The 25,970-nt window shown below is 52.3% G+C and overlaps 1 protein-coding gene across 10 annotated transcripts in view; it reads left to right on the plus strand.

The window, feature by feature from the left end:
* The window catches only part of VIPR2 (vasoactive intestinal peptide receptor 2), a 101,722-nt gene extending 78,224 nt beyond the window's left edge, over positions 1-23,498 (plus strand). For 5 of the 10 annotated variants that reach the window (XR_016210366.1, XM_002715014.6, XM_089299470.1 and 2 more), the window contains 8 exons: positions 8,710-8,851; positions 13,848-13,998; positions 14,833-14,893; positions 16,232-16,301; positions 16,661-16,752; positions 20,249-20,378; positions 20,459-20,500; positions 21,286-23,498. Coding sequence is in view for 8 of the 10 variants with exons in the window: in XM_002715014.6 (XP_002715060.1) it covers positions 8,710-8,851; positions 13,848-13,998; positions 14,833-14,893; positions 16,232-16,301; positions 16,661-16,752; positions 20,249-20,378; positions 20,459-20,500; positions 21,286-21,459 (862 nt within the window). In the remaining 2 variants the exon portion in view is untranslated. Of the gene's footprint in view, positions 1-8,709; positions 8,852-11,240; positions 11,440-13,847; positions 13,999-14,759; positions 14,894-16,231; positions 16,302-16,660; positions 16,753-19,342; positions 19,494-20,248; positions 20,379-20,458; positions 20,501-21,285 lie in introns of those variants that run through there. The other 5 variants (XM_089299468.1, XR_016210367.1, XM_089299474.1 and 2 more) reach the window with 5 other exon arrangements.
* Positions 23,499-25,970: the final 2,472 nt, after the last annotated feature.

Consider the following 25,970-nt stretch of genomic DNA (forward strand, 5'->3'; position numbering starts at 1 on the left):
TTCCAGTATGTCCTTTAAAAAACTATTTATGTATTTATTTATTTATTTGAAAGGCAGAGTTACAGAGAGGCAGAGGCAGAGAGATCTGCTGGTTCACTCCCCAGATGACCACGATGGCTGGAGCTGAGCCGATCCGAAGCCAGGAGCCAGGTGCTTCTCCTGGTCTCCCATGGGGTGCAGGGCCCAAGCACTTGGGCCATCCTCCACTGCTCTCCCAGGACGTAGCAGAGAGCTGGATCAGAAGTGGAGCAGCCGGGACACGAACTGGCGCCTATATGGGATGCCAGCACGTCAGGTGGCAGCTTTACCCGCTATGCCACAGCGCCAGCCCCTAGTATGTATTTTTAATGTGCTTCAGACTTGTTAAGAGTTAATAGTTAATTAAAAAGTTGATGACTGTGAAAGTGCGTTTGTGTGGAACATCTTGCTTCCTAATGATCCAATTAAATGTTGCTGTAATTTAGGAAATATTGAAAATCATATCTATGAGATCAGTGCACATCATCAAAATCAGACCTACATTTTTCTGTAAGATTTAAAAAAAAAAAAGTAAATGTCTCACAATTTTCAACTCATGGGAAGAAAAGCCAACAGAGATAAAATGAGCGTCTGCCCTGCCTCACTTCACTGAAATAACTGAGCAGGTGCTGACAAAATGGATACATGGATTAGAGGTGGCCCTGCCTTCAGAGTCACATCAAGTATCCAAAAATGGAGTGTAAGTGCTTGAGAGAGTTGTAAACCAAAGGTCCGCAGCGTTTTTTCGAGAAGCAAGCATCCTATAAAGATAAGCTCAACGAAAAGTTCACGTTGGCATTTGATGAGGGGCTTGCAGGAAGAACAGAATTCCAAGAGCTAGAATTTTATGGGGAGTACATTCCAGGCAGAAGAACAAAGTGCAAGTTAAATATATACAAAGTGGTTATCACACAGATGCAAGAAAGGGTATGGGCGTATTTATTGAAAAATAATTAAAATAAGAGATTTTATGAGTGAGAGACAAAGAGCCTCAGCCTTTTGGACAGATGGAGCCAGTGTGAGGTTTGTGGAGCTACAGCTGGGCAGGATTTCATGAAGAGCTGACCAGGGAGTGTGCTGTGGCTCTGAGCAACTTGACGGTGCCCGAGGGAAGTGAGACTACCCAGACTCCCTCACTCTGATGGGGGCCAGGTCAGCGATGTCCAACACAACCATGGACAAACCACTCCTATCATTTAAAAGGTTCCAGTAGTCATATTTTGAAAACAAAAAGAAAGGGGCCGGTGCTGTGGCATAGCTGGTAAAGCTGCTGCCTGTACATCTCATATGGGCGCCAGTTCAAGTCCTGGCTACTCCACTCCCAGTCCAGCTCCCTGCTAGTGCACCTGGGAAAGCAGTGCAAGATGGCCCAAATACTTGGACCCCTGCACCCACATGAAAGACCTGGAAGAAGCCCCTGGCTCCTGGCTTTGGAATGGCCCAGCTCTCGCCCATTTGCAGCCATTGGGGAGTGAACCAGTAGATGGAAGACCAACCAACCGACCAACCAACCTCCCTCTCTCTCTCTCTCTCTGCCCTCTCTTTCTGTAACTTTGCCTTTCAAATAAGTAAATGAATCTTTAATTAAATAAATAAATAAAAACATAAACCACTGAAATTTATTTTAGCAATATATTTTATTTAAATAAGTAGATCCAAAATATTGCCAAATCAACAAAAGATCAATATGAAGAATATTAATAACTTTTACAATCTTATGTCTACAATAAGTAGTCAGAACTCAATATTTTAAGAAAGGCTGATTGATTGGTTTGAAAGGCAGAGTGACAGAGAACAAGCGAGCTTCCGATTGCTGGTTCACTCCCCGGATGGCTACAACGGCTGGGGCTGGTGCAGGTCAGAGTCAGGAGCCAGGAATTCCATCCTGGTCTCCCCTGTAGGTGGCAGGGGCCCAACTTGGGTCATCTTCCACTACTTTCCTAGACCATGAGCAGGGAGCTGGATGGGAGGCAGAGCAGCTGCGGCTCGAATCGGGCACTGCAGTGGGGGTTCCCCGTGTTGACCCCCAGGCCTTACCCTGCTGTGCCAGGGTCTTGATTTACCAGTTGCAGAATCTCAATTTGGTACCAAATTTATTGTAAATACTTGATCTGCATTCAGATTTTTAAAAAATTACAGTCGGAAGCGTTTTTCAGACATACCTCGGCTGTCCAAACATAAAAGTTTCTAGCAAATGAATTGGGGGGTGCCAAAGGTCACTTTTCTTTGATAGTCACATCCACTTGGAGAAACCCAGTTTATCTTTTCTAGAAGAACTGGTGTTTAACTCTGAAGCCACACGACATTTGTTTTCAAATCACATCTTCCCAACTTCAGTGGATTTACCAGTCACTGTCTCAGGTCAGTGTTAATTCACATCAAATTCAAAGTCATAATGCCTAAGTCGGTGAACAATTCTAAGTTCTTCAATATGAAAAAAAAAATTGCCCCAAATGTTTACAGTATTTTTCAATTTATGTGATTCTGTTGCAACTAAAAGTCTAAATATTGATTCACGTTAGAATAATATATATTCCATCAGTTTTCATTCCAACATATTTTTTTTTCTTTAGATTTATTTTTATTTATTTGAAAGAGTTACAGAGAGGTAGAGACAGAGAGGTCTTCCATCCGCTGGTTCACTTCCCAGATGGCTGCAACAGCCAGAGTTGTGCTGATCCAAAGCCAGGAGCCAGGAGCCTCCTCTGGGTCGCCCATGTGGGTGCAGGGGCCCAAGGATTTGGGCCATCCTCCACTGCTATCCCAGGACATAGCAGAGAGCTGGATTGGAAAAGGAGCAGCTGGGACTAGAACCGGCACCCATATGGGATGCCTTCGCCACAGGCCAGGGCATTAACCCGCTGTGCCACAGCACCAGCCCCTCCAACATATTTTTTCATGCCTAGCTGCCTCATAAGTGAGCTTTCCTTTTCTCAAGGCATCAAATTGAATGAGATTGCAATGAGAAAACATAATTACTCTTGCATTGTTTTTTATTATTGAATATTTGGAAAGTACCATAGAGTGAAACTTATAAAATTCTTCCGCGGCTCAACCCACAGTGTTGGCAAAGCACACGAGATAATTAAGTTCATTGTGTGCTGTTGATTTAGCTGTTCCACAAACTCTCAGATTCATAGCATTTCACATATGTACTGAAAGATTTTATCACATTCCTGGTGGTTTTTATAGAGTATGCTCCAGAAAACCAAGCACACATATTTTCAAAAGCATCACGCAATGGAAACGAGTAACAAAGGAAATGCATTCCTGTGTTTTAAGTGCGAAATGAATTTCAATAAATTCAGATTTTTGACCCACATAGCTGGAACAGTATCTGTTGTGCTAGAAACTTTTCTTTTTCATATGCAGCTGAAATTATCTGTGACAGATGATAACTGAAAATTTACTTTATACTAAAATTTCAAATTTCTAGGCCACCAGGTGAAATTTGCTTTAAAAATTTAGAAGTCCTCTGAAATGAAATGTGTTCAAAGTATTCATTGTCCAGTGACTTTATCTTAACCACACAGATCATCTGAAACTAAAGAGAATTACTTGCTACTTTTCAAGTTTTAAATTAATTGATTTTTTTATTATGTTAGAAAGGGCTGGCATTTTATGGCCAATAATTTGGCTTAATTGAAAAATTTTCACTTTTTTGTAAAATATTTTTAGTCTGCTCTTTATATTTTTCTGCAACATTTTCATAAATAAGAGTTTCTTTCACTGTGTTGCTAAATAAAAATTAGTTGTGTGGGGGGGAATCCAAATTGATTTACAGCTAGCTAAAATTGTTTAAAATTCTTTGTTGGAATTTTTTTAAATGGTGTAAGGTGCATGTGCTGTAAAATCTATTTACCCATCTGAAAGTGTACAGTTGTCCAGTTGTTACCACTCTGTAGATCCAGAGTTACCATCCCAGACAGAAACCCCAGCACATCCAGCCGCCTGTGCGTGTTCCTCCCAGAGCCAGGAACCACTGAGCTGCCTTCCGACTCTGGGGTCCACCTGCGAGATAGAAGTAGGATCCTGTAATGTATGCAGCCTTTGTGCCTGACTTCCTCCACTCAGCATAATGCTTTCAAGAATCCATGCAAGGCCGGCGCCACGGCTCACTAGGCTAATCCTCTGCCTGCGGCACCGGCACACCGGGTTCTAGTCCTGGTCGGGGCGCCGGATTCTGTCCCGGTTGCCCCTCTTCCAGTCCAGCTCTCTGCTGTGGCCCAGGAGTGCAGTGGAGGATGGCCCAAGTGCTTGGGCCCTGCACCCGCATGGGAGACCAAGAGAAGCACCTGGCTCCTGGCTTCAGATCGGCGCAGTGCACCGGTTGTGGCAGCCATTGAGGGGGTGAACCAATGGAAGGAAGACCTTTCTCTCTGTCTCTCTCACTGTCTGTAACTCTACCTGTCAAATGAATACAGAAAGAAAGAAAGAAAGAAAGAGAGAGAGAGAGAGAGAGAAAGAAAGAGAGAAAGAGAGAAAGAGAGAAAGAGAGAAAGAATGAATCCATGCACGCTGTAGCCAGTCCGTCCCTTTGCGTCTTCATGGTTTACTGCTATTTAAATACATTAGTACGCCACCTTTTGGTTATCCATCCGTCTGCTGGGCACTGATGTTGTTCCGCCTTTTCCTGTTGCGAGTAGAGCTACTGTGAACAAGTCTTCCTTGAATTCCTGGTTCCAGCTCTGGGGCTTATGCCTGGGGGTGCTCTCCCGGGACATCAGAGAAACCACCAGCCTGCTCTCACGGTGGCCACACCACTTCACCAGCGCTGGAAGAGGGTCCCAATTCTGCTACATCCTCTGCAACACTGGATATTTTCTGTTTTCTTTTTGTAATTATTATTATTACTACCGGTGCCTTCCTGGGGAGTGTGATGTGATATCCTGTTGTGGTTGCATGCGCTTGTTGGTTTGTATATCTTCTCTGCCGAAATCTACGGTCAGATCGTTGTCAGTTTCTAATGAGGCTGTTTGGGCCTTTGTTGCTGAGTTTTAAGAATTCTTTATAAATTCTGTGTATTAACCCTCATCAGATATAGATGCTCCTCAGTATCATGAGAGAATAGCGAATGTAGCAAGAAAAAATAAAAATTCAAAATTTGAGGTATAGTTTCTCCTGAATATGTGTGGCTTGTTGCAGGTACCATAAAAAAAAAAAAATGGAAGAATCCTAGTGCAAACTGCTAAGTTGAGGACCACCTGTATTCCATGTGAAAATATTTCTCCTGTTCTTAGTTCTCTTTGAACTGCTTTGATAATGTCCTTTGATACATAAAACTTTCTAATCTTTATTAAGTCCATTTCATCTATTTTTTGCTTTTGTTGCTTGCGCTTTTGGGAAACCATTGCCAAATCCCTAGGCTTTTTCATAAAAGTTTTACCATTTTAATTCTTATATTTAGGCCTTTGATTTTGAGTTAATTTTTATGTAGGCTATGATGTCCCCCTGTGACTGTCCTGGCACAATTTGTTGAAATTACACTGGGTTCTGGTCCCGGTCGGGGCGCCAGATTCTGTCCCGTTGCCCCTCTTCCAGGCCAGCTCTCTGCTGTGGCCAGGGAGTGCAGTGGAGGATGGCCCAGGTGCTTGGGCCCTGCACCCCATGGGAGACCAGGAAAAGCACCTGGCTCCTGCCATCGGATCAGCGCGGTGCGCCGGCTGCAGCGCACTGGCCGCGGCGGCTATTGGAGGGTGAACCAACGGCAAAGGAAGACCTTTCTCTCTGTCTCTCTCTCTCACTGTCCACTCTGCCTGTCAAAAAATAAAAATAAAAATAAATAAAAAAAATTTTAAAATTAAAAAATGAAATTACTGTTCTGTCCCTGTCGAGTTCTTGCCACACTTGTCAGAGATCAGTCGGCCATGGATGTGCGGGTCACTTCTGGACCCTCATTTATGCTCTGTGGGTCTCTCTGCCGTACATTACAGTAGTCTGTAGTAGGTTTTGAAATGAAGAGAATGACTCCTTCAACTCTCCTCTGTTGGAGACTGGCTAATTGAGATCCTTTGTAATTTCATGACATTTGGGATTAGCTTCCCGGGACTCCCATTATCCATACACTGGTGTGTTTGTGGTATGCCACAAGTTGCTTTATTCTTGTTCTTTCTGCTTCTCAGATCGAATCATTTCACTTGACCCGTCCACAGGTCACTGGTTCCTTTGCCTGCTCAAGTCCACTGTGATCTTCTCTAGTGTGTTTTCCACTTCAGTTGTTACACATCGCAATGCTGAACTTTCTGCTTGGTTACTTCCTCTGATCTCTGCACCTTTGTTGATAGTCTTTGTTGAGACATCGGTCTCGTGATTCGTTTTACTTATTTTTTCCATGGTTTCCTTTGAATATACTTAGGACAATTAACTTATTCTTTTCCTAATCAACCCACTTCCTGTAATTCCTCTATACTTTCCTGTTTCTTTTCATGATTCATACTTTTTGATGAAACTGTGCATTTTTGATATTATGTTGTCATAACTCTGGAAATCAAATTCTCTTCCTCTCAAAGATTTGTTATTGTCCCTTGCTGTGGGTTACAGTTGTTTATTTAATGACTTTTCTAAACTATCTTTGAAGATTTTATGTACTGGGCCCCGCGCCATGGCTCACTTGGTTAATCCTCTGCCTGCGGTGCCAGCATCCCATATGGGCACCAGGTTCTAGTCCCGGCTGCTCCTCTTCCAGTCCAGCTCTCTGCTGTGGCCCTGGAAGGCAGTGGAGGATGGCCCAAGTGCTTGGACCCTGCACCTGCATGGGAGACCAGGAGGAGGCACCTGGCTCCTGGCTTCGGATCGGCGCAGCACGCCAGTTGTAGCAACCATTTGGGAGGTGAACCAACGGAAGGAAGACCTTTCTCTCTCTCTCTCTCTCTCTCTCACTGTCTAACTCTACCTGTCAAATAAAATAAATAAAAAATCTTTAAAATAATTTTATGTATTTATTTGAGAGGCAGAGTTACAGAGAGAGAGAGAGAGAGAACTTCCATCCACTGGCTCATTCCCCAAATGGCTGCTATGGCCAGAGCTGGGCCAATCCGAAGCCAGGATATAAGAGTATAAGTATAAAGTATAAGCCACTATATATACCATTGATTCTCTCCCAGAGTTGCAATAACATTGATTGGAGCAGTTTTTGTCAAGTGTTTTGGGTGTGTGTTAGAAGGTTCTGGGGGCACCTGCTCCATTGTGTTCACTGACCACCTTTGATGGAGTTTTAATTGATTTCAGATGATTAATTTTGTCAGTTTTTAAATTTGTTCACAGTAGATGGGAAGCTCCTTATCAAATCCAACATCTATTCGCTAAATCATCCCTTCGGCCCATCCACTTTGTCGCAGACGTCTTCCGCACACAATGAAGAGCTTTTCCATTTGTCTCTGCCATGGCGGATTGCAGCCACCGTCACCATGAGGCCTCTTGAAAAGCCTCTTCCCGCCTCTCGGGGTCTGTGTGTCTCTGGTCGTGGTGCTATTTGCTCACCTTCATTTGATTCTATATAATAATATTTCTTCATTTGAAATTCTAAAATTTGCTTTTGCTTTAAACCAGAAAAATAATTATAATCAAACCAGGAGAATAGTTACAATTAACATAAGTGTGTCCACTTAATAGCTGACTGCGACTTACACAGTTGTTACTAAAACTTCATGCTGTCTCTAGAAAATACTCATATATTACAATGTTCCATTCATGAATCAGAAAAAAAAAATCATTAACCTGATGTCAACTAGGCCAGTGAGTGAAATATTAGAAGACACAGAATGCTACATTTGAAGTAAAATGTAGCATCACCAAGACAAGGAAGTTATGTATAATGGCAAAATAGTTCACCCTACTTCCACTTTGTAAACTTAAATTGAAATGTGAGTGCAGTCCCAAGACTAGCCACATTTCACTCTCATTCGTGATGTGCAGACATGGACAGCACAGGTCAAGGGTCAAGAGTGGGTCAGAGGGCAGGCTTCAGCCCACGTGACAAAAAGAGGGGGCACAGCTGTGGTGGGAGGGAACCCACCTGGTGTTTGGTTGTGCCGAGCATTCTTGGTGGCTGTGCTGTGTGCGTGAGACAGGGAGACCCAGTGTAGCAGGGGTGGGATTCCCGGGGGAGGGAAGGCGTGGGGCTCACCTTGCGTGGCGGGAGTGTGACCAGGAGAACATCAGTTTTCATGGAAGGCAGCCCCTCCACCTGACGGAGGAAGTCACATGACAGCTGCAGGCAAGGCCTTCGAGCCCAGGCATCGGTTCACCGATGTGACGGTGGCTGGTGCTGCCCTCTGTCTTGGGTGGAAGAATCCGAGCACGAGGTAGACAGAGACGAGGCAGGAGAGGAGGGAGGTTGCTGATGACCGCAGAGCCACGTCGGGGACGCTAGGGGCAAAGGAGCAGCCCCCCGCTGGCAGCTCGGGAGCGGCCAAGGCTGCACACCTGCCAGGCAGGCTCACGCACAGCTTGGCTTTAAACTTGTGTCCTGAAATTGCTCCTAGGATCCCAGCGTAGGAAACAGCCCGAAACAAGGGGGAAGGCTTATGCTGAACAATCTTTATCATAAAGCAGAACCGGAAAGAACAGATACACGACGACAGAGGGGTAGCTAGATAATTGAATAACTTCCCTAAAAAAGAGGAAAACCTTAAGATGAAGGTTGTCAGCAGTCAACAGTGTGGTGGACTGTGTCTCTCCCTGCCCCCACAGGAAGCTGCACTGCACCAGGAACTACATCCACCTGAACCTGTTCCTCTCCTTCATGCTGAGAGCTGTGTCGGTGCTGGTCAAAGACGACATCCTGTACTCCAGCTCCGGCACGCTGCACTGCCCCGACCAGCCGTCCTCCTGGGTAAGGCGGTCCTCCCAGGCTGGGGCCTCCCATGATGATGTGCAGAAAGAGTGGGCCCAGGTGGGCAGGATCTCGCAGAGGCAGAGAGGGTGGGCGGGGTCCGAGCCCTGAGCCCTGAGCCCAGCACCCAGTAGCAGCAGCTCCCAGTTGAAAACTTCCGACGTGGATGAGCCTGCAACAGCGCTGCTGTTTTCTGGCTACATCCCCCAGATTCTGAGCACATGCACGTGTCCCTCCAGGTTGCTAAGGGAAGTCAGTCTGGGTCGTGTGTAAACTCCACGCAGCACCCAGCTGGGGGCCCAGTCACAAGTGTGTGAATGCGCTTGGTCCAACTCTGGGATGCAAAGGGACTTCATCCTTAAGTATTAGTTTAATGTCGTAGAGGCTGTCTCACACTTCCCAAGCCATTGTCCTGAGTTTTTTCTCTACGAGTGGTTAGCACTCCGGCACGTGGGCTTCTGGAAGTCCAGTCCTGATCCGAGATCCCAGCTACCGAGAGAGTCAGGAAGTGGACTCGACTCTCACATTCCAAGCAGATGGATTCATCCCTTGCACAGCTGCTTGGACTGAACAGAGTTCAGCTAACTAACTGAGACGCAAGATAGGGACCTTCCGGTTGTATTTTTCAGACATTTTTGCACCCAGCTGGGTTTCACCAAACCAACATTGCTCTCCCAAGCAGAACTCCTGGGCTGGCTTCTCCCCCTCAGTGGGTGTCTCGAGACACGGGGAGAAGCCAAGACTATGAAAAAGGTCCCCCTGGGCCCCGGGGCTGGTGCAGTCTCTCCTTGTGTCTGGCCTGCAGGGAACTCTGGTTTCCTTGGGTTCCTGGGTGCCCAGTGTGGAGTGGAGCAAACACAAAGATTATTGTCCCTGTTGGCCAGAGAAGATTCCACGCGGGCTTTTCAGGGACACTCAGATGGCCATCCTCGGCCTCTCTCTGTCTGATCCTGCCCACTGGTGGTGGAGTGGATGGGCATGGCAGCCCTGGGCCTTGCTGTGAGTCCTAGGGCTGCACCTAGCCAGGCAGAACCCCGACCTGGCACAGCTCGTTGGAAAGAACATCAGAGCGAAAGATTCCAGCTGCAGGCTGGGCTGGGCGCCCTCCCAGTCGGCATCCTAGCGACCACACCACAGAGGGCCCAGAGTGGCAGAGGGAGCAGGGGCAGGGACGTGCACAGAACACAGCGAGGGATCGCCTGCTCACAAGCTCACATGTGCATGCAAAACACACAGGCACGTGGGCACACATATCCATGCACCCACCGGCGCAATACATATACGTGTGAACATAGATGTGTTCACTCGCAAACACATGCCCACCAGAGGGAACACTTGCAGAAAAACACATGTGTGCGTACATATCCACAAACAACACTCACTCACAGGCCCCCACGTAAGGCCACAGCTCTGATTAGGGATCTGCTGCTGATAGCGCCTGGTCCTGGTGAGTCTCCTGACCTGCTGTCCTAACACCAGCCTGTCTGGGCAGCAGGCCCTGGAGGACCCCATGGTGCCCCTGGCCCGCCCCCTCCCCCCACGACACTGTTGACCCTGTGGAACGTGGCTGCTGCAGAAGATGAAGTTGCTATAGAGCTAATTGTTCCCCCCAAACCTCCTGTCCTGGGTTTGCTTATCAGTGAATAAAAGAAGAGACAGTATTGTGTCCCCTTTTAGCAAGGGGTTTTAGCAAGAAAATGGCATTGTATTAAGTATGCTTTTCCTGCATCTTTCTCCCCCACTCAACGGGTCATCCTAGAAACACTGCAAGTCTGCTGGTTTGTCCATCCCAGCAGTGGCACAGTGCCCATCTGGTGGGTGAAGTACAAGGCGTTTAACCACATCGTCCAGGCGTGAGCAGACTCTCAGTCTTAGACACTTTACTTCCTCTACAGACAGCGCTGGATGTGTGTCTTTACATACTGGGGTTCTTTTAAAAAAAGATTTATTTATTTGAAAATCAGAGTTACAGAGAGACAGACAGATCTTCCATCTGCTGGTTCACTTCCCAGATGGCCAACAATGGCTGGGGTTGCACCCGACCAAAGCCAGGAGCTTCTTCCGGGTCTCCCACGTGGGTACAGATGCCCAAGGACTTGGGCCAACTTTTACTGCTTTCCCAGGCCATTGCAGAGAGCTGGATCGGAAGTGGAGCAGCCGGGACTAGAACCAGGGCCCATATGGGATGCCAGCACTGCAGGTTGGGGCTTTAACCCACTGTGCCACAGCGCCAGCCCCCTTTCTGCCATTTAAAAAGATAACTATACTCCTAGGGCCAGCTCTGTGGCGTAGCAGGTAAAGGTGCTGCCTGTAGTGCTGGCATCTCATATGGGCGCCAGTTCGAGTCCCAGCTGCTCCATTTCTGATCCAGCTCTCTGCCATGACCTAGGAAAGCAGTGGAGGATGGCCCAAGGACTTGGGCCCCTGCACCTGCGTGGGAGACCCAGAAGAAGCTCCTGGCCCCTGGCCTCAGATCAGCACAACTTGGCCATTGTAACCAACTGGGGAAAGAACCAGCAGATGGAAGACACCTCTCTCTCTCTCTCTCTCTCTCTCTGCCTCTGCCTCTGCCTCTGCCTCTCCTTCTCTCTCTGTGTGTAACTCTGACTTTCAAATAAATAAATCTTTTAAAAAAAATAACTGTACTTCTTTGTCTTACTCCCATGTGTGACCCTATACGTTATAGAAATGAATTCTATTTTCTCCTGTAGATACAATTCCATTTGCGTCATTTTTGGGGTATTTTGCCACATAACAAGTTTCCAATGTTTCTATCATCGAAAGTGCCTTCTACGCTTCTCCCATCACAGTCCCTGTCTTGGTTAGGAGTTTTATTTGTGAGCTTGTCCCTGTGTGTCTTCAGTAGTCTGTAGTTTACTCTCGTATGTTTGAGGATGGAAGCGTCCAGGTAAGAAACCTGCAGGGTGGGAGCCAGTCCCAGGATGCCACCTCCCGCAGCGTTCAACACCCGGTTCCTCCCACGGTGCCGCTCAGAAGTCACACGTCTGACGTTAGTTTTCCTGTTTGCATAGCTGCCCGGTTGTGTGCGTCTTCCCACTGAAGAGGCTCTGATCTCTTAAGACAGGCAGGCAAACTAGAACAAGCTGGAGGGAGCGGGGCGTGCTACGGAGGCCAGCAGAGGATTCAGCGTGCTGTTAGGAGCACGCTCCTTACAGCCCTAGAGGCCAACTCCCAGGGCTGTGCCATGAGATTCCCACACGTGTTTGCATCCCATACCCGTGAGTCGAAGAATATCCACTCAGATGCTTCCCAGGGGTTCATGGAAAGTAAAATTAAACGTTGTTTCTTTTGTTGCAAGCAAATTTGAAATCTGCATATTAAGTATATTCAGCTTTATTATGCGTGCGACCCGTATGTGTATATAAAAAGCATGGCCACCTCTATCTATACAAGTGTGTCAATCTCATATAAACAAAGAGAGCATTTCCAGGTACTCATATGTTCACATCTGTATTGATGTGCTGATATGTAACCGCATACAATATAGAAACAAAAAGAGTGGAAATCAAAGAATTCCCCCTTTTCAGGGCACATTGTATACACCTAACGATTAAATGCAGCCCTTTTGTGTTTGCTCATGAGGTCGAAATGCCGGGTATGTTTAATTGTGTGAGTTTGAGACATTAAAATAATGTGTTTGTGAATAATCTGTCATTTTGCCCAGGGAAGATCCTTTGGAAACTCCCACCAGAGAAAATAGTTGATTTGCCAGGCTTCTCTTGTTTTCATTTTAATTGAAGCCACTCTCCTCCAACTGGGGGACTCACAAGGTTGTCACCAAGTGTGAAGGGAAGTCCCACAGGACTCTAGGTCTGGTCCGTTAATCTCTCCCCCCGCCCCGACTTTTCTCCCCTGCGGCTGCCACTGTGCCTCCCTCCTTTTCCTGCTCTCAACCTCTGTTCAGATGCAGAGACCAAGGCCCCGGAGCTGCAGGTGCAGCAGGCAGAGCCCCAGCCGCCCTGAGCCAGGCGTCCTGGTACAGACGTCCCCAGCACTGCGTCCTGGGCTGCGTCCTGGGCTGGAGAGGGCCTTGAGTGGATAGCAGAGGAGGAACAGAGAAGGGAGGGTTGGAGGAGCCGGTGATAAAGGGCAAAAGGTGGAGCCTTGGGAGGGATGAAGGGAGCAGGGCCCCAGGAGCGTGCAGAACCCCAAGCTCAGGAGCGCACCCACAGTTAGCAGCCACGCTTCACAGGGAGATGTGGGGAGCAACTCGGACTAGACTAAGTTACTGGAATTAAGACTTATTCTATGCATCTGCTCTCCCACAATATGGCGCTGAGAAGGGAGAAACAGCTTCTACACAGCTGCCTCCAGTTCAACCAATAAACAGCAGGACCTGCTCCTGATTGGAGGAGAGCAGCGTACTCGGCGTGTGGGTAGCAGAGTTGGGATTGGCGGAAGAGGACTATAAAGGAGGAGAGAGACAACATGCACCAGGAACATCTAAGGGGAACATCTATCTGAAGGAACACCTGTGCAGCCCCCGAGAGAGCCGGCCGGCGGTGTGCCACTCCCCCGCGGAAGTGGGGAATGTGGCAGGGGGAACCGCCCTTCCACGGAGGTGGAAGGGTCGGTAGCCAACCCGGGAAGAACCAGCTGCAAACCCGGGAAGGGCCGAGCAGACGAAAGAACAGCGCAGGGTCCTGTGTCGTTCCTCCACGAAGACAGGGAGCGACAGGGAGACTTGCATCCGTCCACCTCTTTGCCCCGTGTTTATCCTCTAGGGGGTTCAGGGGCTCTGTGTAAGGTCCCCTGGTGTTTTTGGATACAGTGGGCCTCACTCTCACATAACCCACGTTCCCAGTGGATGCTCTCGCTGCTGGATTTGTCATCTCTCTCGTGGGAAGGCACCCTGGTCTGTCCATTATTCCTTGTGCAAACACACAGCGCCATTGTATGCCCCGCGCAGCTGTGCAGCCATGGGCTGTTTGTATCCCATGGGACGGCCGCCCCACGCTCACCCTCTGTGTTGCAGGTTGGCTGCAAGCTGAGCCTGGTCTTCTTCCAGTACTGCATCATGGCGAACTTCTACTGGCTCCTGGTGGAGGGGCTGTACCTGCACACCCTCCTGGTGGCCATATTCTCCCCCAACAGATGCTTCCTGGCCTATCTGCTGATCGGATGGGGTGAGGACCCCTGGGCTCCCAGCCTGCAGTGCCCCTGCCGCCCACGGCCAGCACACAGACCCTCCAGGTCCCTGGCTCCTGTCCCACAGGGGCAGTGCTCGGTGGTTGCCCACATAGGGAGCCCTTCAGTGTCGTTCGAATGGACATGGTCTCCAGGCTACCTGGAGGGCTGCACAGAGAAACATGTTAGTGCTTCTCATCATTAATACCAATATATTAATATCTGTAAGTGGATGGAATATAATTATATTAATATTTATTATGTACATATATTAATATATATAATTAACTCATTAATATTTCTGGTAACTAAGAACCTCGTTTCAACTGCTTTCCTCACCCATTCCCATCCCTTTTATCCCAAATTGAATCTGAGCCACTAACAAGTAGCCGACAGTTTGTCCTGTTCCCGGCCCAGCTAATGTCAGAGGTGGGAAAAGCAGAGATAAGAAGGGGCCAGAGGGGGGCGGGGCAGGTGCTGTCCTCATATTGCACAGAGCCGGGAATGGGCGCCAGCTTGGCACAGCCCTGTCCCGGGAAGCAGCAAAGGGCAGTGAACTCCTGAGGCTGTGGCAGAATCAGCCGTCGCCTCCTCCCCTTTCACACACACCTGCAGGGTCTGCAGTAACAACCCGTCCTGTACAGATGCTCGGCTTTCAAGCACGGCTGAGTAAGACATGGGCTTGCACTCAGCTCTGGGGGTGAGAACTTGGAGCCAGAGTGGCTCAGGAAACTCACCCTGGCCGTTTCTGGTTCTCGAGGCACACACTGGGGTCTGAGCTGCTGCTCGTGGTAAGAGACGCCAGGGTGGTGTAACCAGGCGTCTCTCTGCAGGAGTCCCCACCGTCTGCATAGGCGCATGGACCGTGGCCAGGCTGTCTTTAGAAGACACAGGGTAAGTGCTGGCAGAGGACGTAGCGCACCGTGGTTATGCATCTGGCACCGGGAGAGAGGTGCACTACCTGGGTAGAGGGCCAGGAAGCTTCTGCAGCCGGCCCTGGGAGGCACAGGAGTGAGCGTGTGTGCATGGGAAGTGTACGTGAGAGTGAGGTCCATGGTGGTGGTGGGGGGGTCGTTTGGGTTGGAGGACTTGAAGGAAGGCCTATGAGAGCTGTCAGTTCTTCAGCCCAGTAACACTGGTCTAAACCAGGCAGGGACAGACAGGGGGTCAGCCTCTCAGACGGTGTGCTAATGCACAAAAAGAAATCGAGCAAAACGCAAGTGGCGTTCCCCAGAGCAAGTGTTGGCGATCGGGTGAAGTGGGCAGCGGGGCGCAGGGCCCAGAGCCCCCCGCTGTGTGTCCACAGGGAGCGGGACTTGGCTCCACACCCTAGAAGGGACCTCCTGGCTGCATCCTGTTGCCAAACAGGACCCAGGGCCTGAGGAAGTAGACCCTGCCCAGAGCAGTGGCTGCAGGAGCCAATGCTGAGGCTTCCTGCGGGGACAGTGCCTACGCTGAAAGTCACAACCGAAAACCTTGCTGGGTGGGACATTCCTGACCGTGCCAATCTCCGTTATTTCAAAGACAGTTCTGGAACCTTCCTCTCAGATATGGCTACAGTCAGTCCACTTGGAAAATGAGGGGAAACTGATTTTCTGGTGACAAAACTCTGTGATGTTATTTGGAGCAGGCATGAGCATGGGTTTTTGTCCCCTTGTGAGTTAGGACACACAGAGCGGCCAGCATATGCTGCAGTAGTTATGAGACCCTTGGGAAGCCTGCACCGCATGGCAGAGGGCCTGGGTTCAAATCCAGCTTCCTGCCCATGCACACACTGGGAGGCAGCAGGTGATGTCTCAAGTAGTTGGGTCCCTGCCGCCCAAGTGTGAAACCTGGATGGCATGCTGGGCTCCTGGCTTCAACCTAGCCCGGCCCTGGCTGTTGGCATTTGAGAAGTGAGCCAGCACATAGAAGCTCTCTCCCGATCTCTCTCACTCTCTCTTTCATGAATAAGCAACCCACAGAGTGGCTAGGCTTTCTGTGACAGACTGGCCCACGGAGGAGAGTTGAGTGTGGGACAGGTGGCATCAGGATTCCTACGTGCAGTGTGACAGTGTGTCTTAGAGCAGCTCGGGGGGTCAGACGACACGAGTGGGAGCGGTGGCTGCTGCTTGGCAGGGTTCTGTTCTGCAGGCCCTGTGTGAGCAGCAAACCCACAGGTGCACACAGGCCCCTGCGCGCTTGATTTGCGGATGAAGTCAGCGGTGACACAATTTTCCTTTTCTTCCACAGTTGCTGGGATACCAACGACCACAGTGTTCCCTGGTGGGTTATACGAATACCAATTTTAATTTCTATTATAGTAAGTAACGTCTGTATGGAAACATGAAGTAGCCTATTGAGTTGCACCCTTGGGCAGAGAGCACCCCAGAAGGGAGGAAGAGGGGGCTGGGTGGCGAATCGAGAGCAGCTGCATTTTAGGGCCAAAGGGGATTTGCATTTGTTCGTTGACTTTCTGAACTGTGCTGCCTCGTGAGGCCCGCAGTGGTGGCTTGTCCAGCTCCAGTGTGGCGGGCGGAGCAGGTGCTGGGTGCCCAGCCCTTGGGAAGGGCCGTGTGGGAGCCCTGCTCGCGGCAGGTGGCAGCGAGCCAAGCAGAGGACCGTGGGCCCGCTGCCCTGCCGTGGGAAGCCACACACTAAAATCTCACCTCCCTCGTGCAGGTCAATTTTGTCCTTTTTGTTAGTATCATAAGGATTTTGCTGCAGAAGCTGACGTCTCCTGACGTGGGCGGCAATGACCAGTCGCAGTATAAGTGAGTATGTGTTCGTCTCTTGCTGCCCCCCACTGCCCGGAGTGGACAGCAGCCCTGGGGAGGGGAGGTGTGTGGGAATCAAAAAGAAGCCGGTACTGACTGGCCAGGAAGGTCCTTGAAGGCTTGCGATCTAGAGAGATGGGCACAGGGGTCCAGGGCCCGGGTCTGAGTGGTCCCAGGCGTGGCCCTCGGCTGGTATCCAGGGCTCTCCTTTTATCCAAGGTCACGTGGCAGCATTTGCATCGTGCTGATGCGTAGGGTGCACCTGTTCTTTTATCTTAGAAGCCACAAGGACATCCTGTTTGGTGGACATGCTTGTTTAACGGCTGGCCACTTTCTTGTGGTGGGGTCGGTGTTCTCTCCTTGGCCACACCTTGTTTTGTGTGTGTGCTGTCATCTCCCTAGCAGATCCCACGGTCCCTTGGCCGTGTGTCCACCAGGCCCTGCTCTTGGGAATAAGTCAGTCGGTGTCTGTGGCCTCGGTGACGGTGTGGGAAAAGTCGTCATCCTCTCCAGTGGGTGAAGGAAGAGAGCCTGGGATAAGTAACCCCCACAACCACAGTCAGTGACGCTCTGAGGCATCTAGAAAGAAAGAGGTTCCAGAAAGTTCCATCCAGTCCACAACTCAGGTGCAGCCTAAAGCTACTTCCCCAGGGCAGTGGTGGCCCAGCCGAGGCATCTCGGGCTCACACAGACCAGGCTGGAATAGCAACCAAGCCGAGCGTCGTCACCTGGACGGGTCACCCGGGCCTGGCTCAGCGCTTCCTCCTCCCCTCCTCCAGAACACACAGCGGTGCATCCGGCAAGGGGCCCTAGTGCAGAGTTCACGTAGCAGCCAGGGGCAGGAGGGGGGTCTGTGTGCCTCAGTTTCTTCATCTGTAAGATGGGAACAACCATTGTGTCTGGCACTAAGTGTATGAGGGTTCACTGAGTGAGGGTTTGAGAGGCACTTAGCATCTGGCACCGGAAGCACTGTGGAGGCTTTTGGTGAGCAGATAAATACGGCTGTGCCGTGCGGTACGTGGAGGCCAAGGAGTGTTTCTAATTGCACAGCCGCCCAAGGAGACAGGATTCCAAGTCCACCGTGAGCGGTAAGGTGTGGGCCGGGCCAGGCCTGGGCGCTGGGCCTGCAGCTGCGGGAAAAACAAGGATAAGAGCATTCTTGGCCGCCCTTGAAATTGAATTTTGATTTTCTGCAAATCGTGTTTAGCTACTGTGCTGACCTTTGCTTTGGGCTCTGTGAGAATGTGAGTTAAGCAGATCTCCGAGATGGATGCTTTTAGTTTGGAAACAAAATTAAGTGGGGATAATGAAATCGGTTCTTTTCCAAGACGGCAGAAAGGGCAGAGGGCCCTGCGCTGTCCTTTCTGTCTGCTCTCTGTCCAGCCAAGCCTGCCTGGACCGGGGCCAAGGGCCACAGCCTCGCCCAAGCCTCTTCTCTAGAGACTGTGCAATAGCAAACTTGGGGCACGCTAGTGATGGGAACGTGAGTAGGTCCTCTGTAACATCTGCTCCCCCGGCCGGCATTGTGGCACAGTGGGTTGAGAAGCTGCCTGCGATGCTGCCATCCCATACGAGCGCCAGTTCAAGTCCTGGCTGTTCCGCTTCTGATCCAGCTCCCTGCTGATGTGCCTGGGGAAGCAGATGGTGGTAGTCCAAGTCCTTGGGCCCCTGCACCCATGTGGGAGACCTGGCAGGAGTTCCTGGCTCCTGGCTTCTGCCTGGCACAACCTTGGTCATTGCAGCCAGTTTGGGAGTGAACCGGTAGATGGAGTATATCTTTCTCTCTCTCCCTCTGCCTCTAATAAATCTTTACCCCCGCAAAAAAATTTTTTTAAAGGCACAGCTCCCAAGGAGCCCAGCTTTGTGCCCCGGCTAAGCCTGCTGAGCCGTTAGCATGCCCAGGGGTCGCTGGGAGTCCACGTGCATGCTGGTAGCAGGGCAGTGGCCATGACTTGCGTGCTTGTGGCTCGGCCACTCCTGTCTGGAAGGGGCTGCACTTCTGGGGTTTATGCACATCCCCCCACGTGGGGAAGATCCTATTTACTGTGAAGTCCACAGGAGATGGCGTGTTCTCCTGGGAGGGGTGGGTTAAGAGAAACACACACACTTCTAGAACTTACCCTCCCAGGCTGTGAGTGCTAGATTGGAGGAAGTTAGCTCAGAAAGAGCTTCAAGGAAATTGGGGGCTGTCCTGCGTGCTGGGGAGGTGACCAGTGAGAGACAGCGGGAGGCCAGGGCCTCTCTGTTCGGTTCCCTTCAGCTCCCGGTTTTCCCACAGTAGCCAGCCCGGGTGACTCAGAGGTGTTTATTGATAGTAGGATATTTATTCAGAGGCTCAGGGAGCACCTGAGTACCAGGGCTGGAGCCGCAGGTAACCCGGCTCCTGATGCCCAGCCCACCTTGGTTCCCCTGATGTAACTGGAGGAGCGAGGGCCGGACCTGAGGAAGCCCCCAGGTGGCTGCCGCGTGCCTCATAGCTGGATAGAAATGCACTCTCGGGCCAGAGCCCCCACGTCTGAACCAGCAACTCGGTGGTGGGGCTGGGAGTCTGCATTGTTTTAAATATTTATTTATTTATTTATTTGAGAGAGAGAGATCTTCCATCCACTGGTTCACTCCCCAAATGGTCACAACAGCCTGGGCTAGGTGGCCAAAGCCAGGAGCCAGGAGCTTCTTCCGGGTCTCCCACGTGGATGCAGGGGTCCGAGGACCTGGGCCATCTCCTGCTACTTTCCCAGGTACGTTAGCAGGGAGCAGGATTGGAAATGGAGCAGCGGGGACTCAACCAGCACCGTATGGGATGCCTGTGTTGCAGGCGGTGGGCTAACCCACCGTGCCACAACGCCAGCCCCAGGGAAACCTGCATTTTTAACAAGGCCTCCATGGGATTCGGATATGGTTGGCATTTGAGAAGCGCCAGTTTAGATAAACTGACATGTGTTTGCCTGGTTGGGGCATAGGGAACAGAGGCCAACACTGGGGCTGTAGGGGTGGGAGAATCGAGTGTGGTGGTTTCATTTCCAACATTGAATATAATGAGCAGAAAATCCACTTTGACGAGGGGCAGTGATAACTCTGGAGTGGAGTGGACAACACGTGGCCTCCAGCCCCATGCACCTGACCGTGCAGAACTCAGAGTGTCCCAGCCGACAAGGGAGGTTCTGGGTGGCACCTGCCAGGCCCACCCTCTCTTTCAGGATCCCCTCTGCAGTGGTGCTGATGAGAACTGCCCTGTGCTGTGAGCACACCGCTTTTAGCTGCATCGGGAATAGGTCCTGTTCTGCCCTTGGTGGGTCCTGCCAGATGCCCTCCCGGGGCCCTGCATCTCCTGCCCGTAAATCCAGAGGGAGAATGAGCTGAGCACAGGGAGAGCGGAGCCTCAGAGCCTGGCCCCCACGTCCAGCAGTTTGGCCACTTGCAAAGCAGACAGCAGCCGTCCACAGGCGTGCGCCGGCTGCCCGCTCAGCGGGGCTTCTCTTCCTCCCCGGTGCAGGAGACTCGCCAAGTCCACGCTGCTGCTCATCCCGCTGTTTGGCGTGCACTACATGGTGTTTGCCGTGTTCCCCATCGGCATCTCCTCCAAGTACCAGATCCTGTTCGAGCTGTGCATCGGGTCCTTCCAGGTGCGTCTGGCGTGCGGCGGAGCCGGCCAGTCCCCAGCGGTGTGGGTGGTGGCGGCACTGATCGGCCTTTCTCGTTGTAGGGCCTGGTCGTGGCGGTTCTCTACTGCTTCCTGAACAGCGAGGTACGCCCCCTCCTTGCCTGGGGAACCGGGCACAACTGGGTCTGTCGGAGGGCTCAGAGACGTCCCCCGCCCAGAGAAGGGGCTGGCTCCCCGGGGGCCAGCCCCACTGCCCAGGCTGTCGGCTTTTCTCAGCCTGGCACAGCGGCCTGCTGTCCTTCCCAGTGTCCATCCTCAAGCCCTAGACCCCCGCCACGCCATGCATGCCGGATGCCCAGCCCTGTGTAGATCCCTCTTTGGGGGCCACATCTGGCTCCTTGATCCCATGACATGGGAGTCCCAAGAAGTCTAGGTGGAGATGGGGGCTTGGACACTTCCCCTACTGCTCTGAACCCAGGAGGTTGGGAGATGCCTGAGTCGGGTCTTTGCCGATAAAGCATGGGGGTCTCTGTGCCCCCATGCAGTGCATCTCACCAGCCCCCATAATCCACCCCCCTAAACCTGCTCCATGCCCGCCTCTCTCGGGCACGTGGCTGCAGCCTCTGCCCCTTCCTGACTTTGCTCCACAGCTCGCCCCACCCATCAGTGAGAAACACTTTGCCAGAGCTGACCCCACTCCATCTCCAAGCCCCTTGCCCGACCCTGGTGCTGCAAGCTGAGCAGCCCTGGCTGTGGTCTCTCACCACCCACCCAGTAGTAGGAGCACAGTCCTGGCTGCCGCCACCATCTCTCCTCCCCAGCGCCAGCCTCTGTCTCCACCCATCTGGTTGGGACACATACCCAGGCAGAAGGGGGAGAGCTGGTGGGTGATTATCTGGGCCGTGTGCTGACACCTTGACCTCCCCCAGGTGCAGAGTGAGCTCAAAAGAAAGTGGCGAGGCCTGTGCCCGACCCAGCCAAGGAGCCGGGACTACAGACTCCACGGCTCGTCCATGTCCCGGCACGGCTCGGAGAGCGCCCTGCAGTTCCACCGAGGCTCCCGCGCCCAGTCCTTCCTGCAGACAGAGACCTCGGTCATCTAGGCCCTGCCGTGTTGCATGGAGTTTCCACCACGCGTCGTGTGCTCGCTTCCTCCTGTTCCGCGGGCGCGATGGCCCCACCCATCAGGTTGTCAGCTGCTTGCCGTGTGCGGAACTGGGGTCACCTTGTCATTGACTTGGCGGATGATTGTGAAACTCCAGCATGTAGATGAGTTTGTTCATGATGATGTTCAGCCCTGTAGATGGATCGGTTGTCAAGAGAACAGGGGCTAGGAGGGGGCCCAGAGCCATGGCCCACGGCTGCTAAAGCAACACAAGAGGGTTTGGACTTGGTGTGTTGCCTCTTGTAAAAACCACGTCCGGTCAGTGGGACTGAAGGCCTGAACTGGGGACGGGGTCTTAGTGCCCGAGGTGGGCCAGGAAAAATCAGCAGAGGAGCAGCCCCGCCTCTCCCAGGGTCCTGCCCTGCCTAACAGTCCCCTCCCTACCTCTGCGCCACAGCACCCCAGCCCAGCATTCCCATGGGGCCGTTCTCCTCCCCAAGGAAAACCCCCAAGACCACTAGACGGTAACAGTGAGATCTTTGCGGGAGGGCACTGACCCTTCGGCGGGGTCCCTCAGCCAGAGGGCAGTGGTCTTACAGGGTAAAGTCCAGCACCTTCGTGGCCTTGCAGGTGGTGAGGGGGGCCCCTCACTGGCCTCCGCTGCCACCCTGTAGGAGCCACAGCTGCAGTCAGACATCCTCATCGGGGGTGGGGTCCTGGGGGCACAGGGACACTAGCAGGTGGAAATGGGAGGCCTGTTCTCCTTTTGGTGAAAACCATAGTAAGGGCGTTTCTGTTTAAATGGAGAATTACTTTATCCACACATCAAACTGCATCAAATGCTCCTCTCTGGTGGGCAAGCAGCAGCCTAGCTTAGGTTCCCTTGGATTTGCATAGGCTTGCAGAGGTGGTTCCGGGGGATATGGCTGCAGCAGCCACATGAGGGGGTGTGCAGGGTGGGAGGGGGGCCTGTGGGCACCGTCCCCGTTCCCTGTGTCAAGTCCTTGTCCCTGCAGACCCCAAAGACTGCACAAGCCCAGTGCAGACACCTCAGCCGCCGGCCTCTGTGTTCTGAGCACTTTTGTCCCTACTTGTCCCCCCCTGCAAATGGAAGCAGCAAAACCTTTGTTCTGTAGCACTGTAGACGCCCGCATGCCAGAGCAGGGAGTGGCGAGGATGGAGGCCTCCTGCCCTGCCAGTATCTCCTTGGGGGGGAAAGACCACATCCAGGAAAAGTATGGCAGGATAGAGGATAGACAGGTGCAACAGCAGTGGGCGTGCAGGGACCAATCATTGGCCAAGTCTGTCTAGGGCCGTGGGTTGATTGGGCAGCATCAGTGGGTGTGGAAGACACCTGGGGCCACAGCGGCTCCACTGGAGATGGGGGCGGGGGGGTGGGAGTGCTGATGGAGAGCAGATGACCCAAGCCAAGTGCCCAGGAAAGGGTTGTTGACCCTGGCAGAGAGACAAAAGCAGGTGGAAGCCAGAAACCCTGGTCCAGCCCTGCCTCTTGGCCGCTCCTGCGCAGTAGGACCTGGGCAGACAGGGGCCCATCAGCGTGTCCCCCGCCTGCTCTCAGGTTTTGAGGAAATGCAGTTTTCCTCCCCTGAAAAGGCAGTGTCAACAGCCAGGTGTGGCCAGTGCGCTATGACCCTGAGCAGACCCCAAGGACCTGGGGGCCACTGGACATCGAGTGGTAAGCAGCCGCCAGGGTGCACAGGCAGTCGGCCGGCCAGCTGGGGGTGTGGTCATCAGGGTGGTCGCTGGGTGGTTATCTGTCATTCCTGCTGTACATAGAGAGCAGGCTCTCAGCCAGGCACGGGCTGGGGCTGCTTGGAGCCCGAGCAGTCGCTTGCCTGGGGAAGGGGAAGACTGCAGCCTGAGGCCTCGTCCTTAGCATCGAATAGCTAACAGGAATGGTGCCCCGGTGGTCCCGGGGGTTTAGATGTCCTAAGTGTGTGTGGAATGTCTGCAGACTCCACTGGGTCGTGGGAGTGAACCTTGTACATACTCAATAAACCTGACTTCCTGTCTGTACACCGACTAAGAGTTCAGTCTGGCCCCGATTCAAGACCCTGGGACCTAGGGTGTACTCACCCCTGCAGCTGCATGCTGCTACATTCGAGAAGTCTTCCCACCTGGAGGGGGCGGTGTGCAACACAGCACCCGTGAGGACAGTGGACGCAGCCGCCCCTCCCTTGGGACAGTGACCGGCACCTGCCAACACAAGAAGAGGACGGTGAGGTATGAGTGGCAGCCCTGGGGCTGTGGGCCCTGCCCAAGAACCATAGCGTGACCGACTTCATGTGTGTGTGGATGCATGTACATGGATGTGTGCATGTCTGTGAGAGGAGTACAAGCATGCGTGATCGCAGGTGTGGCCCGTGTGCATGCGAGACTTTGTGTATTACAAGTGTGCACATAGGAGCATGCCTGTTGGCGTGTGTGTGTGCGCTGAGCCTTAGTCACGTTTATAGCACTGGCAGGTAAAACCTGCTTCCACTCCGTGCTCAGCCACACTGCTGCATCGGCAAGAGGAGTATACACACTGCTCAGATTCTCCAGGGCCTGCACTTGGAAATGAGCCAGGAGCAGCACTCTGGGTTCCTAAGAGCAGCACAGGTGGGAGAGAGGAGAGAGGCGGGGCACGGGGCCCTCCAGGGATTCTGTGTAACGTCTGCTGGCTGAGCTGAGCGCCACCTTGCTTAATGTGGGGAGATACCCCAAATAGGTGGAGGGGGCACCAGCCTGCAGAGGGGGCTGAAGGCACGCGGCGGGGTCTGAGCCGCCCTGAGGAAGCCACTTCTTGCCAAAACGGCAGTTTTTTAGATGGCTTACTTTCCCGGGTTCTCAGGTTGCAGAAATCATACAAATGAGTTATAAAATGTCAAGTAGAGGGGCAGATACTACCTGGAAGGTGAAATCCCCTGGCCACGCCCATCCCCACCGCAGAGGTGACTACAGCAAATGCAGGATTCTGATCGCAGGCCTTGCCCCTGCTCCACACGCCCACCCTTTGCTCCCTGCCTCCCTCCCTCCCTCTCTCTCACCCATGGAAATCAGGTTGAGTGTGTGTAGGCGCTGCCACCTGCTTTTCTCAACCAGGACAGGGCGTGGGAATGTGGCGGTCCTACCCTTGGGCTACATTTTTTTTTAAAGGCTTATGTATTTGAGAGTCAGAGTTACAAAGGGAGAAGGAGAGGCAGAGAGAGAGGGGGGGGTCTTCCATCCACTGGTTCACTTCCCAATTGGCTGCAACAGCCAGAGCTACACTGATCAGAAGCCAGGAGCTTCTTCCGGTTCTCCCACATGGGTACAGGGACCCATAGCACTTGGGCCATCTTCTACTGCTTTCCCAGGCCATAGCAGAGAGCTGGATCAGAAGTGGAACAGCCGGGACTCGAACCAGTGCCCATATGGGATGCCGGCACTGCAGGCGGTGGCTTTACCCGCTACCCCACAGCGCCGGCCCCGGGGCTGCATTACTTTTAACACTGCATGAGATCCCACAGCACGCAATTCCCTATTGTTACATGTTTGAGGTTTTTTTTATTTTTAACAAATATTTGTTCGTTTGCCCAGATACTCAAATAGAATAAATTCTTGAGAGTGTTGAGTCACGAGGTGTGCCCATGCCTGCTGGACAGGTGTTTGCTGCCAGAGTGGCAGCGCAGGTCACCTTCCCACCAAGCCCATGCCGGTGCCTCGTGCCAGCACTGCCATATGCTTCCCTCTCTCCTGGTGGGTTCTAGGACACCGCTCGCTTTAATCTGCGAGTCTTATTGTGGGGGATGAGGAGCGCCTCACCTTTCCAGAAATTGTCTTTGTTTCCGCTTGGAAGCCGAGCCTCCGCCTTGCCCCAGGAACGGCACTGCCTGCCCTCTCTGGTATGCATAAGGAGCTGGATTTTACAAATGAACTCTTTTATTCTGGGGAAATGGGGGGCCGGGGCCGGGAGCCGCTGCCCAGCGGAGGCCTGGTGTTCTCTGCGTTGTTGTCGTCATCGGCACTGTGTTGCCAACCGCCGGGTGCCCGAGCACCCACCGCGTGGGGATGTGAACAGTACAAAGGATGTAGGGCTTCTTTTATACAGGGCAGTATTGATTGGAAGATGCGGAGGGAAGGGACGCTCGCTTCCTTTATGCTCCCTGAAGGTTTAATAAGGAAAGTGGAGCAGGTGGCTCTGGGCGGCAGCTGGTGTCCTCGCTTAGGACACTCAGCCCCCGCTCCGCCTCCCCGGGACGCACACTCTAGTGTCAACTCCCGCCCCACAGGGCTTTATGGGGATTGCCTGTGAAGCTACTTCTGTCCAACAGCACGAATTGAGGAAACAAGAAGGGGAAACCAGCTGCTAGGGCTGGTGTAGTGGGTAAAGCTGCCACCTGCGGTGCCGGCATCCCATATGGGCGCTGGTTCAAGTCCCGGCTGCTCCACTTCCGATCCAGCTCTCTGCTGTGGCCTGGGAAAGCAGTAGATGGCCCAAGTCCTTGGGTCCCTGTACCATGTGGG

Source organism: Oryctolagus cuniculus, chromosome 7, assembly GCF_051225735.1.
Source record: "Oryctolagus cuniculus isolate XC-2025 breed Fujian yellow rabbit chromosome 7, ASM5122573v1, whole genome shotgun sequence".
In the NCBI taxonomy this organism is placed as follows: Eukaryota; Metazoa; Chordata; class Mammalia; order Lagomorpha; family Leporidae; genus Oryctolagus; species Oryctolagus cuniculus.